The 17676-nt window shown below is 36.3% G+C and overlaps 1 protein-coding gene across 2 annotated transcripts; it reads left to right on the top strand.

The window, feature by feature from the left end:
* Positions 1 to 899: 899 nt before the first annotated feature.
* Positions 900 to 17151, top strand: LOC140224248 (coatomer subunit beta-like). Of its 2 annotated transcripts, none has more exons than XM_072298299.1 (18): positions 900 to 1117; positions 2463 to 2570; positions 3491 to 3720; positions 4523 to 4692; positions 5411 to 5618; positions 6206 to 6343; positions 6975 to 7167; positions 7929 to 8077; positions 8609 to 8749; positions 9771 to 9905; positions 10066 to 10217; positions 10700 to 10899; positions 11543 to 11712; positions 12642 to 12939; positions 13565 to 13726; positions 14462 to 14607; positions 15702 to 15944; positions 16762 to 17151. In XM_072298299.1, the coding sequence occupies exons 2-18, from the start codon at positions 2477 to 2479 to the stop codon at positions 16825 to 16827; spliced, it is 2895 nt and encodes a 964-aa protein (XP_072154400.1). In that variant the 5' UTR covers positions 900 to 1117; positions 2463 to 2476; the 3' UTR covers positions 16828 to 17151. The 2 variants fall into 2 exon arrangements, with proteins under 2 accessions (XP_072154400.1, XP_072154399.1); XM_072298298.1 differs by having other exon boundaries at positions 900 to 1154.
* Positions 17152 to 17676: the final 525 nt, after the last annotated feature.

Below are 17676 nucleotides of genomic sequence, written 5' to 3'. Positions count from 1 at the left end.
ACTGTGACGATTGAGCACAGGGGAGATTTTCATGAGCGCCGCCGCCCGCGGTGCACCATGGACTCAAGAATAGGAAGAAATAAGTCGCATGGTGACTGAGAGATCATGAAAGTTTCGTACTTAACCGATGTTTTCTTGAGTCGCTAATTTCGAATTTGATGTCAAATTGCCTACATTTTAATAGCCTGACCTATTAATTGTGGGCAAGTTTATGGCACGCTGCGGCGCGGCGTATACTGCCGCAGCTAGCTCAAGGTGCGCACTGACGCCTACAAACCTAAAGGGATACTTCAAGCATTGCGCAATGCGTGAAGTAGCCCTTTAGGTTTGTAGGCGTCAGTGCGCGTTTTGCGCGGGCAGCACGTCGCAGCGCCCCCGCCCGTGGACGGGTGCGGTGAACAATATCTTGCGGGGAGAGCTTCCTGGCGGAGGAACTCATATCGCGTATTTTTTTTTTTTTTTTTTTTTTTTTTTTTTTTTTTTTTTTTTTTTTTTTTTTTTTTTTTTTTTTTTATTTTCGACTTTTAAAATCACACACTGGTCGTGTGAAGTAATAAGTGAACTCTCAATGCGCGCTGCGGACGGCGCAGGGCGGCTAGCGGCTCATGGAATTCTCTCCTGTGCTCTGTCGCAACTTTGATACGAGTTCCGAGTTTTTGAAAATTCGCGCGGAAATTCATAATTTTGCAGCTTGACAGGTTGCCGACAACAGAAAAACATAAAGAAAAATTAAGGAACCTATATTTTACTCTTATAAGAATTTTTTGAATGCTTATTTATTATTTAAAACCTTTCATAAGTAATCTTGTTAAATCTTGGAGGATAAAACTGATGTTCATGAAAGAATCTTCATTCAATTACAATTTCAGAGGAGAAACATTACCACTTTAGCCAACGTAACATAAACATATCTCCGACTGACGTGGAACCAAGTCCGCAGTCGGCTCACGAATTCTTGCGGTATTTCGAAGTTTGAATGGTCTTATCAAGCTTTTGGCCCATTTCTAGTGATCCTTTATAATCACCGTTATAATTTTTCGGCAGTGCAATGGTTTAAATTCCACTCTTGGGCGTTTCAGTGAGTTTTTCATGCCCAGCCCGGTTCCAGCATTTTGAGGTTATAGTGGTGTTTTGTTTATATGCTATTTGACGTGGTATGAATTTTCAGATTTAATCTCTATTTAAGTGTTCATTTTCATCCTATCGCTCTCAGCTTCGGCATTTTCTCTGACGAAAATTAGGAGCAAAAATTCACTCGCTCGAGAGATTTTTCTCCTCAAGAGAGCAGCGTAGCAATCAGCTAAATTGAGGGTTGATACCAATTAGGCACCTGCCCTGTGAGGCCAATCTCTCACCGATCCATCCTTTATGAAGCTAAATACAAGAAGAATTAGTCCAAAGACAGTTGAATATATTGAAAGATCAGCCAAAAAACAGCACCTAACAGCTTTTCTAATGTTGTCTGTTGATTGACGTATGGTGTTGACAAGTCAAGGGAGGAGTAGGATACCACCTGTAGTTGCTGCAAAGCAGATTAGTCTAGAATGAGGTGTAGTCTTGCTCCCTTACAGATGTTGATTAGCACAGAGAAAAAAAAGGAGGTGTTTGCATCTTGAGGATCGTTTACTCCATAACGTAGGTCGGCCCAGGTACACCAGCAAAATCCGGAATTCTAAGTATGAAAAACAGACCATAACATCTGATTTTTTTGCCGAAATCAATTAATGATATGATTTCAAACACTTTTTATAGAACGATTTTTTTCGGCAAACTACATGAAAATCAATGATATAACTCGCCTGCACCGACCTACGTCATCAATGAAATCCAAGATGCCCGAAATGCAAACCCCTCCTTTTTTTTCTCTATGTTTGATCAGTAAAACTAGTGAATGAGAAGAGGAGACTGAGGGTCCTTCTGGATGTAGCTATCAGGTTTCAACCAATGATGAAATGATCACCCGATTGGATAGAAATCTACAATCTCAATTTCAATTATTTTAACTCGAGACAGTGATGGTTCTCAGTTGCTTGTTGAGCCATCAAAAAGGTTGATGAGTTTTTCAAGTGTTAAAGAGCCACCTATATCAACGGTGTAAGTCAGCAATCACTTAACTCGGTTCACAACATCACAGGCTTCCTATCATACTTTATTTTTTCATCGGAAAACTACTCAACGGCAATTCTTAAAAACTGCCGTAATTTTTCTTCTCTTTGCAAAGAAAATTCTGCGTAAATTTTAAGGAATGATGTCAATTTGTTCTGCCGTAAAAAAATAACATAGAGGCGGAGATTTTCAGACACGGCAAACGAGTTATGTGATTGCCGACTTACACTGTCGATATCCTTTTCTGGTGTATACTTATGGACTTGAAAATGTTTAGGTAAATGATTCTTTGCTTTACCTTTTGCCTTGTTTTTTTCTGGAATTTAATATTAATTAATTTTTTCATTTCCTTGCAGTGAATAAACCAATCATGGCAAATAGCGTTGAACAGCCGTGCTACACCTTGATCAGTCTTCCATCAGACTCAGAGTTTCCCAATGAAATGCAACTAAAGTCAGATCTCGGTTAGTATACAATGATGCTTCCAATCGCTGTTTTTTTATTTCATTGAAGGGTTTGTTTACATCATAAACTCGAATGTTACGAAGCGAAGGGAAAAGTTTTAATACTATTTTTAAGTCAATGCGGGCTGTGTGAAATAGAAAGTGATGAGAAATACTGTAGAAAAATTTACCCTCTTATAGAGCTGAGTTCCTTACTTATCCCAATGTTCTAAATATCCTTTAATTTTGCAGTTACATTATATTTTGGCCTGTGGGTTTATTTTTTTAACTTACCTGAAATTCTGTTTTTCCTGTGTTTATTTTTCTCTGAAGGAGATTCGTCCTGGTTTCTGGCATGGTCAAACCAGTCAATGATATACTGCATTGATAAAGTCAAAAATCCTGGTAGATTTTGAATTTTTTGCCCAAAAAGAGATGATAGCCCCTGTATACGAACTAAAAACATTATTCTCAACCAAAAAATTGGCAAAATTGCGAGAAATGAAAGAGTATTCTTTTTGGGTAAAAATCTTATTTTCAATAAGAAGTCAAAATTGAATGCGAAGTATTTTTCAAAATTTTCCAACTTTATAAGCAGAAGCTGTATCTTTGCAAATTAGAAGCCAGCGGATATACTCAATGACGATATCATACAGCAGCTGTAAATGAATCAAATTTTTTCGTGTTTAATTTTCCATATTCTAACTTGGCTTTTTTTTTTCTTTCTCCTATCTCTTTGAATGGTAGCTATTTTGGTATCTATTTTCAGTATATAATTTTGCCCATAAAATTGTGAAATAAAATAACTTTTTGTCCGCTTTTGATGAATGAAATGTTTTACCATCTGAACTGAGCTTTAAAATTTGCATTATTTACCCTAAATTAAATTCCTTATTTTTATTTAAATTTGATATTTTGAATGAATATGTTCTTTTCTCTAGAAAAGGGAGACTTGCGAACAAAGATCGAAGCCCTGAAGAAAGTTATCTACATGATAGCAAATGGAGAAAGAATCCCAGGACTTCTGATGGTTATTATCCGCTTTGTTCTTCCTCTTGAGGACCATACAATGAAGAAGTTACTCCACATTTTTTGGGAGATAGTTCCAAAAACATTGCCTGATGGCAAATTGTTGCAAGAGATGATATTGGTTTGCGACGCATATCGTAAGGTTTGTATTTTTCTCTTTAGTTACATTTTTAAATGCTACCTCAAATGAGTCAACTCTTTTCATCCGCAGGTTGTTGACAGTGAGACCACAGAAAAGCGTTTCAGGATTTGAAACATCAAAGACTACCTACTATACTTTACTTGTCTATGTATTTAATAGAAAACTTCTCAAAATTATTTCCTTGAAATTTCTGTAATTTTTTCTGTGAGTGACGAATATTTTATAAAAATTTCAATCATTTTTCCCCTTCAAAAAAATATAGCAGGAGCAAAGATTTTGAAGTTACTACATTCATGGTGCATGTTTCTGCAGTTTCCTTATCGTTGTGCAGTGGTATCTTAGAATGAAATAGATGAAAAGAGTTAACTCATTCAAAATGAGGTATTATTCATGGTTACATGATTTACTTCGCAATTTTGTTTCACCTGTCCTTTTCCAATTTATTCATAGCTTTTTCTAAAACGGTATTACGCATCACAGATGTTTTCTCTAAAACTGTCTCCTCAACTACCAAAATTGCTTAATAGTATAATTTTGACTAATCAGACCCGCTTGAGCTTGGCCACTTAAATTGTACCACATTGGCAGTTGCTGGCCATTAAATTTTCGGGAGTGGCAAATTATTTTTTTTAAATTTCCATGTGACTTTTTATAGTTATTGAATAATTTCAATATTTTCTGAAGCATGAATTTTATAAGTTGTTGAATACTTACAAAATTGAGGAAAATAATCATTAATCGTCCTGTTTAAAATTGAATATCTTGACATTCATCCGTGATGTATTCTCTAAACATTTTGCAGGATTTACAACATCCAAATGAATTTGTCAGAGGCTCAACGCTACGATTTTTGTGTAAGATGAAGGAGCCAGAATTACTGGAACCTCTTATGCCAGCAATCAGAACGTGCCTTGAGCATAGGCACTCTTATGTTCGTCGCAATGCAGTTTTAGCCATTTTTACAATTTACCGGTGAGTTTAACATCAGTTTGCAGCATTCCTTATGTTGTGTCGTATCTTGTATTCATAAAAGTTCAAAGTGAGATTATCTAAAGCAGTATCTCTTTATTTTGTGCTCTTGGTCGATTTTTAAAAGTAAATTTTACTGCTTTTTCGAAGTGAAGTGACAGTGAAAATTTAATTTTTCAGAAAGTTGAGCTGACAATGAGTGATGAAGTACTAATTTGACTTTTTCACAACTGTAATTTTTATTTTAAAAAATTTCCCATCACTCTTGAGGTGAGGAAGCACATCCGAAGTAATTTAGAGAGGAGAATGAATTACTAAAAGGTGAAACTCACAAAATTTGAAAAAACGCAAAGAGTTAAAAAACACCTGTGAAGGGACCTTTTTTTTAAAAAAATGACAGTATCAGTACTATAGCTTATGAACAAAATTGTTTCTGATTGACCAACATCAGCGCATATTGAGTTGAGATTTTTCCATTATTAATTGAAGTGCATATAGGTTAAAAGGTTAAGTTTTAAGGTCTCTTTCTTTCATGTTAGGAACTGCAGTAATTTGTCTCTGGAGGGGAGGGGGATCTCTGAATTGAAATGGTTAGTACCATGGAAATGACAGAAAAAAAGGCTCTTTGCATCATCAGATCAGAATTTAAGATTATTATGCATGTATTATATGATCTACAGGTTGAGTGATTTGTCCTCTTTGTTATCTTTCTCCTTTCCAGGAATTTTGAGTTTTTGATTCCGGATGCTCCAGAGTTGATTGCTAATTTTCTTGAAAGTGAGCAAGACATGTCATGCAAACGCAATGCTTTTCTCATGCTCCTCCATGCTGATCAGGAACGTGCTCTTACTTTTCTGGCATCTAGACTCGATCAAGTTTCCTCTTTTGGTGACATTCTTCAACTCGTCATCGTTGAATTAATCTACAAAGTAAGTTAGTGCCAACAGAATTAGATGCTCATGTATGTACAGCCTTGCAATGTTATGCTTGTTTGCGAAATAATGAAAATAATTTAAATGTTGATGAAAGAGGCACTTTTCGGATAAAATAAACATAGGATGAACATTCTCTCTGGTACCAGCATCCGACAGTGCACCCAAATAAAATTCCTACTCATTTTTGAACTGAAGTCAAAACACAATTCGAACCACAACTAGGTAGAGAAAATGTTTCTGAGACTTTTCTTGGAGTGATCAGATCATACCTTGTAGACTAAAATATAAATTAATCTAATTAGCTTGTTAGGTCTATGCGCTTGACACCATTGCCAATATGTCAGAATAATTAGAGGTGATTTTTGTATGATAAGTAATAGATTAATGACAAGGACTATTTAAACATTCCTCTCACATTTTAATTGGACCCATTAGGCCCATCACTCAGTTCTCAAAAATTATTTTTCAAATACCTGTTTAAACTGTCTTTTCTACTTAATCTGATACCTGCTTTTCATTTTACATCATGTAAATGATGAATTATCCATTTTGTCCTGATTGCATATTTTTTCCCTCTGCAGGTTTGTCATGCAAATCCTGGCGAAAGGTCTCGTTTTATACGATGCATTTACAATCTTCTGAATTCAACCAGTCCTGCTGTACGCTATGAGGCTGCTGGAACATTAGTAACTCTCTCGAGTGCGCCAACAGCAATCAAAGTTTGTATTTTATTTTATTTGTTTTTCCTTAAGAGCATCATATCTGTTACTATGAACGTCAATGAAAAAATAGTGAGTTTTGAGATTGGAAAAATTCAAAAAAAAGATTCAGCTGCAAGAGAAGAAATATTCTTAGAGAGTAGAGCTGCAGACTTGACTGGTCAAGTCAGTTGCCATGGCAAACATGAGCGGAGCCTGCAGATGCTCAGGAGTTTGGAGAAACATACTTGCACAGTCAAAAGAGAAACAACAAATTTATTTTTTCGTTGATTTTTGTGAAGGAGAGTAGTCCAAGTGTCGACAGTCATCGTTAGCCTGTCAAATGCTTAGCTTGCTTACTTGAGCAGCATTCATGTTATCTCTCATGTTAAAAATATTAAATTTTTACTTTAAAAAATGGGGCTATAGGGATATGGTTTCTTTATGTTGAATTGAATCAAATACCTGTTTTGAAAAAGTTTTGAGTTCAAATCAAGTCGCATATTTTTACCTATTTTTAACCAAAACCTATTTTTTTCTCAGTCAAAGTAAAAATCAGATGTGCGCCCTCTCAGCTTGTATTTTTTATATTCTTCTATATTCCTCTGTCCTCTATCATATTTTTTCTAAGATAATTCTGATCTGCTTCTAGGCTGCAGCATCATGCTACATAGAGTTAATTGTCAAAGAAAGTGACAATAATGTAAAACTGATTGTACTTGACCGGTTGATTGTCTTGAAGGAGCACCCCGCTCATGAGCGTGTTTTGCAAGATCTTGTCATGGACATCTTGCGCGTTTTGGCCAGTCCTGACCTTGAAGTACGCAAAAAGACATTGAATTTGGGTAAGTTTAAAGCCTGAGGAACCTATCTTTTTTATAAGTAGATTTTACTTAATTCAATTTAGTCGTAAAAAAATTGAGTTTGGGGTATTTTCACGTCCAAGCCCTGCAGCAAATGAAAAACTGAATGTCAGAAAGCTTTAGCAAGGGCCTTTGGGCAGGGTCATGTAGTTTTTTACCTTCAAACATTTGGCCCATAACATTCAATCTATAAACTGTTGATCTACGTGACTTTGTTCTTACACACAATTACACCTACATGCTGCTTGACCTACTAGAGCTTTTCCCAACATGCAAATTAACCCTTAAGTAGTTAAAAAAAACAAATTATTGGAAACTCATTCATATTATTCCCGGTTTTTAGCCTTATACTCTCGGGTAGTCCAAGTCCAGAGATCAAACTCCCAGTGTAACTTATAGCTTTCAGATATATTTTCCCTCTTAAAATTGCAAAAAGATTTTAACCTTATTCTTATAAGTCTTTTTGTAACTGGGCTTCATTTTGCAATGAGAAACTTACAATTCCGGCTCATTTTAGAAACAACATTTAAGCCATATTTTTCCTTATGTAGATAGGTTCTTTTACAGCTGAGCTAGAAATTGTAGCTCCTTATCGCAAAATGAAGTCCAATTATGTTTAACTATAGTGTGTTTTGCTCATGTAAACTGTTAAATTAAGAAGTAAATTATAATCTAGAAACTGAAACAAATTTGGATGTAATGTTAATTTCAGTAAATATTATTGTCTTTCTTGTTTTTATCAGCAATGGATTTAGTATCATCAAGAAACATTGAAGAGATGGTGCTTGTCTTGAAAAAAGAGGTTGCCAAAACACATAATGTTATTGAACATGAGGACACGGGAAAATATCGACAGCTACTTGTGCGGACCCTCCATACATGTTGTATAAAGGTACGTGTAGCTTAATTGTTAACGTCTGGAACTGTCTTTGTGTTCCAATTTAAAACCTCTGTTTCAAATAATACTACATTAAAACGTTTAAGTACAAAAATAATTTGCAAAACAAGGGAATTTTAGACCAGAGATGTGATTATTTGAGCTTATTAAAGCTGTAATGCTCCAACTTTTTGCTTAATTAATTTTGGATGTCAAATTCTGGGGGACACTAATCTACCTTTTGGCTTGCATAAAAGATACAGAGTACCAATTTGTTTTCAAAATTTAAAATTCTTGGGAATCAGTTATTCAAAAAAAGAAAATAATGAAAATTTTCAAAATGATGCTACAGAGCAAAGTTTCAATCCTTAAAAATCCCAAAACTATGTTGTTACGAAACGCTATGCCATAGAGGGTTAACATTATTATTTTGATTTTTATTCGACTAATGTTTTTCTTTTTTATCAATTGTATTACTCATTTTTTCACCTTTAAAATTTGAATGTTTAAATTTTAGCTCTTAATTATCACTGCTATTGTTTTTAGTTCCCGGATGTTGCTGCAACAGTCATTCCTGTCTTGGTCGAGTTCCTTTCTGACACAAATGAATTAGCTGCCACAGATGTTTTAGTTTTTATTCGTGAGGCTATTCATAAATTTGACAATCTGAGACCCCTCATAATTGAGGTAAGTTAAATCAGTTTTATGTCAGTGATAAAGAACCCCGCACAGAGCATGGGCTCAGCGGCTCTCTATGAAAGTCGATGAAACTTTAATAGATTGATATAAAGTTCATAATTAAGGGAAAGCCAAAAAATTAGCTCACTTTTGCGCGTAGAAGCCGAGATATTCGCGATTGAACCCGGACTATTTTCTGTGCGGCAGAGGTAAATTCTCCGTGTCGCCTTACCTTGCTTGAGCACTTCGGCCAGGAAACCCCCTCTCCCCACCAGGTAACTACGATGTCGCATTGTTCACACTCAGTCTTTTCATTAAAACGCTCCGTTCGGGCTGTGCGATATGGAGTTCCCTGCTTCTCGCACCTCTCCCGTGCTGGCGTCGCCGGTTGGTTTAATCTGAAATGTAGTTACTGAAACAGATTTAACAGATGCGGGGAGAGGGTGGGAGTATAGCATTCGCACCGGCCGAGCGCATAAGCACCTATCTTCACGTGAGTGACGTGAGGTCTGATCGAGAACGCCGAACAACGAGAGGAAAGGGGACTCGGAATGCTGCGGTATGATAGAAAATAGTCCGGATTCAATTGCGAATATCTCGGCTTCTACTCCCTAAAATGAGCTAATTTTTTGGCTTTCCCTTAATTATGAACTTTATATCAATCTATTAAAGTTTCATCGACTTTCATAGAGAGACGCTGAGCCCATGCTCTGTGCAGGGTTCTTTGTTAAAAATTTTGAAAATATTAAGTAGCAAGTACTTGGTTTAACATAACATCCACTTTCAGTGAGTATCAGCTTACATTGTTCTGCTAAAGAAAGTAGTGCTTTCATCTCTACTTCTGCAAAAATCAGCAGTTCTCAACTTATGGTTCGCAGGCTGATGAGTGGTGGTCTGCGAAAGCTCTCCAATTTTTTATTTTTTTTTTTTAATTTTTTTTAAAAAGGGGCAACCAAGGTAGAGCACTCATATATGAAAAAAATTGTCAACTTGGCCTCCAGTAAAAAATGTGGTTTTTTCTTGATTCTAGCGTCTCCTTGACACGTTTTCAACCATCAAGTCCGAAAGAGTTCACCGAGCCTCATTATGGGTCCTTGGAGAGTACACGAACAGCCCAGATGATATTCAATCCGTAATGGCTCAAATCAACAAGGCATTAGGTGAAGTAAGTATCTCTTTTCATTATTCGCATTTCCACCTCCTCTGTATTTTCTTTTTAACAAAGGTCCCCCCTCCATCTACATAGAATACCCAAAAAAGCTTAAATGGGAGCTTATTATTTATCATAGCTTTGCTTTTCTTAAACAGTAGAAAATGTGTTTCAGGTTCCAATCGTAGAAGATGAAACTCGCAGAGCAGCAGGTGAGAAAGGTGAAGAAGTCGAACATTCCAAAATTACTAGCAGTGGCACCTCCACCCCTAAACTTGTCACCTCTGATGGCACTTATGCAACTCAGTCTGCTTTTAACACAACAACGTAAGTTTTGCAATGTATCCTCATTTACGATATTATGCTTTAACATAGAAATATTGATCTTGAGCTCACATGAAATGAATATAAAAAGTGCGTCAATAAATTTGAAAGGCATCTTAATCGAATCATGAATGGACTGTGCAAAACTGCATATTTCATCTCAATGTCTAAACTGTCGCATCAGAAAAACCACAAACTTAATTCAGAGAAAAGTGTCTTATTTCCAGTAAAATTTTTATTTTAAATACAGCATCAATATCTTACCTCATTCAAATAAATATTTTCACCTTCACCAGGTAAGCTGTTAACTTGCTTCAGCTATTGTTTCACATCTGTGCACAATTTTGCACCTCTGGTTGTATGCAAATTACCGTCTATTTGGCAGTCATAAGTTTTCATATTCCATGTAAAAATAAATATTAGTAATACAGAAAAAGTCCTCAGAAGCACCATTCCAATCACAGTTAATTTTTTGTCGGTTTTAGAAATACAAAAAAAGAAGAACGCCCACCACTTCGCCAATACTTCATGGATGGAAACTTTTTCATCGGAGCATCTCTCGGAACAACTCTGACCAAGCTAGCATTGAGATATATTGAGCTGGTGCAAGATAAAGTGAAACAGAATAAATTTTTGTCAGAAGCTATGCTTATCATTGCTTCAATTTTGCATCTTGGAAAGTCAGGTAGGTTTTCAATCCTTTACTTTAATTAAACTATTAGTAGCTGAGCCTTGATTATAGATGGTGTTACTGCACTCAGCAATTTACAAACTTACTATTTCATACGCGACAGGCTGGTTGTCTGGATACAAAATGTTGGGTGTAACTTTTTAAAATTGATGAAGCAGATTGCGAAGCTGTGTCTTTCACTAATCCTGCACTGGTATGGAGAAAGTAAAGAATTGGGGAAGACGCAAACCGCAGTGAAAATGTGTACAAAATTTGGGTTGTAGTATTTTTCCAGCTTCAGAAGAACATATTAATGAAACATTTTAGTAGAATAAATGCCCAAAGAATACAGAATGCACTCATATTTGGTGGGCTCAGTAACCTAAAGATCTTAACTTTCTGTAAAGTTATGTAACTGTCAATTTAACTGCATTTAACAGAAAGGAACCAAGCCACATCAGCTATTTTTGAAATTTAAAAAAATTCACTGAAATTTGCACGAAAATTTGCACAGCCGTTTTCATGTAAAAAATTAAATAGCTCGATTAAATTTGGCGATAGTTGACATTGCTTGGTTCCTGTCTGTTTAACGCAGTCCAATCGTCATTCTATTTATGGATTAAAACATTGAATTAAATCATTCTCCATCATTTTGTAGGCTTGCCCACCAAAGCGATTACTAATGATGATGCTGACAGGCTCTTGGTGAGTCTCCGAGTGCTGTCAGAAAAAGCCCCACCTATCGTTGGAATTTACACCAAAAACTGCCGGCAAGCCTTAGCATCCATGCTTGTTGCCAAAGCAGAGGAAGAAGCTTCAACGCAAAAGGTATGATACAATTCTAACCAATCTTAACCTCTAACAATTGTTTCAATGTATCAAGAGCCTTCGCAGGCTTAGGCACATCTTTTTCTCTCTGTCTTTAACACTAAGTGGGACTCGCGAACTCGACAACTACCTTTCAGCTACCACTTCATAACAGTGAGTAATATCTCCATCACTTTCTGCAATGATGATAGAATCGAAAGTATCCATGCAGTACCAAGATAGATTTTCTACTAAAAAGAAGGTGGAAAACAAAGAGGCTACTAAATGAACCAAGCCTGATTGGGACTAGATTCTTGAGTTCAGATACCATTTCATGCAGTGAAGATTCTCACAAGATCTCTAAAATGTGTTTTTAAAAAACGGCTATTTTTCCTCATTACTTTCAAGGAGAGATGTGATTTATTGCAACAGTTATTTATTGGAAAACTGATGAGAAATAGTGACAATCGCAGTAGGCAGTGGTCTCCCTTCCCCAGGCACCATGTGCCAAATGCACCTAAAAATCGAACTTTGGTGCCTAAAATCGGGGGGGGGGGGGGGGCATCAAGACGTCCAAAAAGGTGATGCATTCTGTTGATTTTTTCTAATGGCTATTTAGAGCAGCGGTAAGGCTCTCAACACACTTGCTTTCTTGCAGCAAGGCGGCGCAGGCAGAGAACGAGAGTGTTTGCTAATGGGATATAGACCTAGATCAAAACAGTGCGGCTTATGCAAAAAGTTTATTAGGCTTCTAAAAATCGAGCTTTCCAACTAAAGAGACTCCCAAAAACTTAGGGCGAAGGCAGTACAGTAACAGTAGGTCTTTTATCCAATTCCACTTCTTTGCAACAAACTATGAAAATTCTATGAATTTTCCAAAGCCCATGAGACGTTTTTACTTTAATTTCCGTAAAATTAACTCTGACCTCTTTGTTCATTCATTTGACTAGGCCAAAGAGAAACCAGGAAACCAAGTCCAAACTGATGACCCCATCAACTTTATGCAGTTGTCCACCACACGTGGTGGGGAATTTGGAGCCACTGAAAATGTTTTTGAGTTGAGCCTAACACAGGCTGTAGCTGGCAACCTTAGTGGGTCTTCGCAAGATACACATTCACCTCTATCTGCAAGCAAACTCAATAAGGTGACCCAGCTGACAGGATTCTCAGACCCTGTATACTCGGAAGCTTATGTTCACGTCAATCAATATGATATTGTTTTGGACGTCTTGATCGTCAATCAGACCTGTAAGTGGTATTATAGGTTACATTCAAATCCTGATTTCCTCTTTTGTATTCATGAATCATTAATGTATTTATTGCATCGCAGTTCAATTCTGTGTTGTTAGTTGGACTACAACCATGGCATGTGACAGGCAAGTTGTCTTCAGTAGAAGGCAATCCGTCTTCTGTTCGTGTGAATAACTTATTGCACCAAAATATTGCTCTCACTTACAATGTTTGGGTCACACTCTAGTTTTTTTTTTCTTTTTCCAACTGACAGTTTTTGCTCGGACTCATAAACATACTTAAAATGATTGAGTGCTCTGCAGCAATTCGCCTGCAAATCGGAACTCTCTTGGTTACCTTCAACCACTCTCAAGGAAGGAAAGTTTGTGTCCTGATTGATTCAAATTCGACCTAGTTCATTGGAGGATACTCGTAATCCTGAGCTGATTCCTGCAACGCTTTTTGCTTTCAATGCAGAAATTGGGAATGCGGTCCAATTGCAGGCTTAACAGAACATCAGACAAACTGTCGAGTTTTTCAATAAGTTTAGAACCTGAAAATCGTGATTATCGCCTCTGCTCGTTACATTTGGCTTGTCTCTTCTCGCTATAATTTAATATATACTTGTTTTCTGTAATTGCAGCGGATACTCTACAGAACTGTACCTTAGAGCTTGCAACTTTGGGCGACTTGAAGTTGGTTGAGAAACCACAGCCTGTAGTCTTGGCCCCTCATGATTTTTGCAATATCAAGGCAAATGTGAAAGTAGCCTCCACTGAAAATGGCATTATTTTTGGAAATATAGGTATGTAAATATTTACAGCCAAATGCTTTTAAATCTAAAAATATCCAAAAAAACAATACAAAACGAAACAGGAATACGCTATGTCCTATGGCAGCAAGGTATGGCAGTTGAAGAAACAGTCCCAGGAAATTCTTAAGGCAACCAAGATGGACTTCTGGCATAAATCGGCCTTAGTGTCAAGGATCTTGTTCAAAATGAAAGGTTACAGGAAATTATGGGCGTCGGAAACAACGTCGTGCATAATATTTTCACGAAACAACTCGTCTGGTATGGGCACGTGCAAAGGATGCCAGATAATGGGTTTCCTACGAAGGTTCTGTATTAGGTCCCCCGTGGCAGAAAACGTAGAGGATGCCTTGCCAAATCGTGGATTCATGGAATAAGGCAGGAAATGAGGAGATGCTATTTGCCAGAGGAGCTTTGGCAGGATCGCTATCAGTGAAGGTTGGGTGTCGCAGAGCTCTTTAATGCACTCTAAGTAAGAGCGGCATGTTAGTAGTAGTAGTTGATGCATTGCAAAGCAAAGTCATAATTTTTTTGTCAAGGCTCATGAGTGCTTCATGAGAAACCAGGAGAAGAATTTTTTTTCTTTCCAAAAAATACGAAGGGATATCTGTAAATTAGAAAATTGAAAAAAATATTGACATTAATTTGTATATTTATAATTGTTGATTTTTAAGTGAGTTATCTTTATCGTTTTTTCTATCTTTTTTGATGTCTTGCTTTTTTTTTCAGTATATGATGTTAGCGGTGCCTCTTCAGATAGAAACGTGGTTGTGCTGAATGATATTCACATAGATATCATGGACTACATTGTTCCAGCCTCCTGTAATGATATCGAGTTCCGCGTGATGTGGGCAGAATTTGAGTGGGAGAATAAAGTAAGTCAAAATGAATTGAATTCATGCAAACTAGGAACCGGATACTTAAAAGTGAAAGTCATGTAGAGTCTTGTTAAAGAATGATGTCAGCCGCCGGTGATTAATAGAATTCATATTCTTGGGCCAACAAATAATGCCAGCATTTAACACGAGAATATAAAACTATGTACTATTACCTTAATTTTTATGCAAGTTACAATCGTCTAACTCTATCACAGCTCTCCAGCTCAAGTTTGAATAGTAAAGTGATTTTGGACTCCCATCCAGAAATGAGTTGGAAGAAAATTTGAAGAGTGTCTGTTGTCAGTTGCTAATAATCATGCAATTATTTTTTGCCAAATAGCACCTCCGTCACCATAATGTTAAAAGATAAGAAATCTTTTGGGTGCTTTAAATGGAAATTAAAAGGAGGAAAGCTTTTTTCAAATTCACTTAGAAGGAATTGTAAAAACTGCAAGTGCCCCTTAATGTTTCTCGGCGCAGGAAAAGAACCAGCTCCTTTGTTGGTTAATTTTTTCAGTCTTTCGTAGCTAAATATATTTCTAATTTGATTTTTCTCCTCTATTGTTTGATTTAAGATCTAATTTTTTTATGTATTTTTGCACGAAAGTCTCACAAGATATTCTCTAAAACTTTATTGTTAAAGTTTCATCCATCATTTGCTGTAGCGCAGATTATTTGTCCTGTAGACAATTCATCCCTGTTAAACTTCAAACTAATAAAACCAATCAAAGTTGCCAGGTTTCTCAACTAACTGCTTTTCATTAAGTATGGAGCAGATAAGATTGCTATTGGTCTCAGAAAGATACACATAAACCTCAAGTAAAACATGAACACAAATTTATTTTGGGCACTTATCCTGGAGCTACTTCTGGTTATAAGAAATTGTCAAGTCAGGACAATGATTTGAGTGGAATTGAGTTTTTTTTAGGAGCATAAAGCAAGTAGGAGAGTTCTGTAAACCTCTGAGAAAATTTTTGGAAAAGTCATCTGTCAATTGCTCACTTGTTAATTAATTCTAGAAGGCTGTTTTCATAATTTTTCTTTTGATCTGCTGTCGCTAAAATATTTAATTTATCTCACATTTTTTTCAGCTCTCAGTCAATACTAACCTGACAGATCTGCACGAGTATTTGCACCACCTTATAAAGAGCACCAATATGAAATGCCTAACCCCGGAGAAAGCATTGTCAGGGCAGTGCGGTTTCATGGCAGCCAACATGTATGCTCGCTCGATCTTCGGAGAAGACGCCCTAGCAAATCTCAGCATAGAGAAACCCTTCAACAAACCAGATGCACCTGTCACTGGTCACATTCGAATCCGTGCAAAAAGTCAGGTAAATTTATTGCAATGCTGTTTCAGTATGTTAAGAGTCATCTAATACAAGACCAATTTTTGGTTGTACATACTTCATTTATTAACCTTTTAAATCCCTAACATGAAAATTCTCGTTTTTTACTAAACTGCTGCTTGTCTAGCATAAGGATGAAAATTTTCGACCCGCATCCTTCCACCATATGTTTTTGCTCCTGCGAGTACATGTTTGATCTAGTAATACAAATGCATTTTACCATCTGCAAGCATCTTTCAAGCGCACTACCTTTGGGGAAGGAAGCTGTTAAGCGCGTTGTTTTATGTGGAAGCGCAATTGTAGCAAAACAGCAAATTATACATTGGGAAAGGCTAAGAACTTTCTGCACCCCTGGCATAAAGAGTTTTTAATACATACTGTAGCTCCTTTTTAGACTGATCTCTTAACTGGTACAGCGAAACAAATGTTTTTGAACAGGTTCTGGTACTAACATATTTTGTCTATTTTTTCCTGTGGTACCTGTAAAACATGCAAAAAAACCAAACTTTGGTGATCGATTAAAAGATTCCGAAGCTAGGTTCAAAACAATTTTTAGACCTTTGCATGCTGTCATGGTCAATTTGCTATCAGCGAGCAGGTGTCAGTTTACTGTCAGTTAAGGCTTGTCGCTCTCATGAGCCTGACATGTCATCACAAGACCACCTTGGTGTCTAGCCCATGAATCTGACTTTGCATAGACCAAGTTAAAGAATATTTGTATTTTGTTGCACAAACTTTCTAATTTACAATCTCAGTAACCACTAAAAATTATTTTCATTTTGTTTCTGTTTGATTTTTTCAGGGTATGGCCTTAAGTCTTGGTGATAAGATCAACGCAACACAGAAAAGACCTGTCAAAGCTTGTTAACCCTCATAATCCACACACTTTCATTGCATTTTTCACCGTCATCAATCAGAGTATTTTATTGTTTTCTTTTGTACATATTTATTAAATTTGTTAAGATTTTTATTAGTCAATTGAATTTTGTGTCTGCTGCCAGCTTTTAATTTATAGTGAAGAACATTTAGGGAGATTGCATGATGAATGAGTCTCTAAGATGTTAATCACACAAGAATTTTTAATGTCCAGTTTTGAAAGCAGGTGGTTAACTTTAAATGACTCAGTCAAATGTAACTATAATTGAGTATTGTTCATTGTCTTCTTCAATAAATTTATACATTATTATTGTCATTGTTGAATTCATCCCTTACCTTTTCTGTTTTATAGAACTAGGGAGTTGCTCCCAGTGACTGCTGGGCAGCCCAATATCCCTCACCTCAAATCTCATTTGTGGTTTCCAAAAGTATTAAGATTGTGGGGTGTTTTTGAAATCAATCATGCAAGTAGAAAAAAAATATATGTATTTATTTTCGGTAGGAATGAAACAAATGTATGATATCAAAAAAAGCAAATGAAGGGAGAAGAAAAAAAATAAATAAATATGTGAAATGAAAAATTATCGAATAGAGTAAGATAGAAGTAGACTGATAGAATCATAAAAGCATTTTTCATTTTTTGACACGTAAACTTTTGAGATAAAATTGGCTGCAAATTCAATTCTGCAGTTCCTCAACATCAGCTTTAAAATTCATTGAAAGTGTAGTGTTTGAACTGTGGGCCTATGTTTTGAAAATTATATAATGTCAAGTGGGTTCTTCTTGTGGTTCTAGCTACAACAAAGAGTGGGTTTCATTAGTCCATACCTACCTATATTTT

This window comes from Bemisia tabaci, chromosome 3 (genome assembly GCF_918797505.1).
Source record: "Bemisia tabaci chromosome 3, PGI_BMITA_v3".
Classification (NCBI taxonomy): domain Eukaryota; kingdom Metazoa; phylum Arthropoda; class Insecta; order Hemiptera; family Aleyrodidae; genus Bemisia; species Bemisia tabaci.
Note: the sequence above shows the minus strand (reverse complement) of the source record. Positions and strands in the feature narration are given on the sequence as shown.

Bases quoted from the DNA above. Each gene is read 5' to 3' on its own strand.
- LOC140224248 (XM_072298299.1), top strand. From the start codon at position 2,477: ATGGCAAATAGCGTTGAACAGCCGTGCTACACCTTGATCAGTCTTCCA. The intron at 5,619-6,205 runs GTAAGTTAGTGC...TTCCCTCTGCAG, and splicing joins TCGTTGAATTAATCTACAAA to GTTTGTCATGCAAATCCTGG. The intron at 7,168-7,928 runs GTAAGTTTAAAG...TGTTTTTATCAG, and splicing joins CAAAAAGACATTGAATTTGG to CAATGGATTTAGTATCATCA.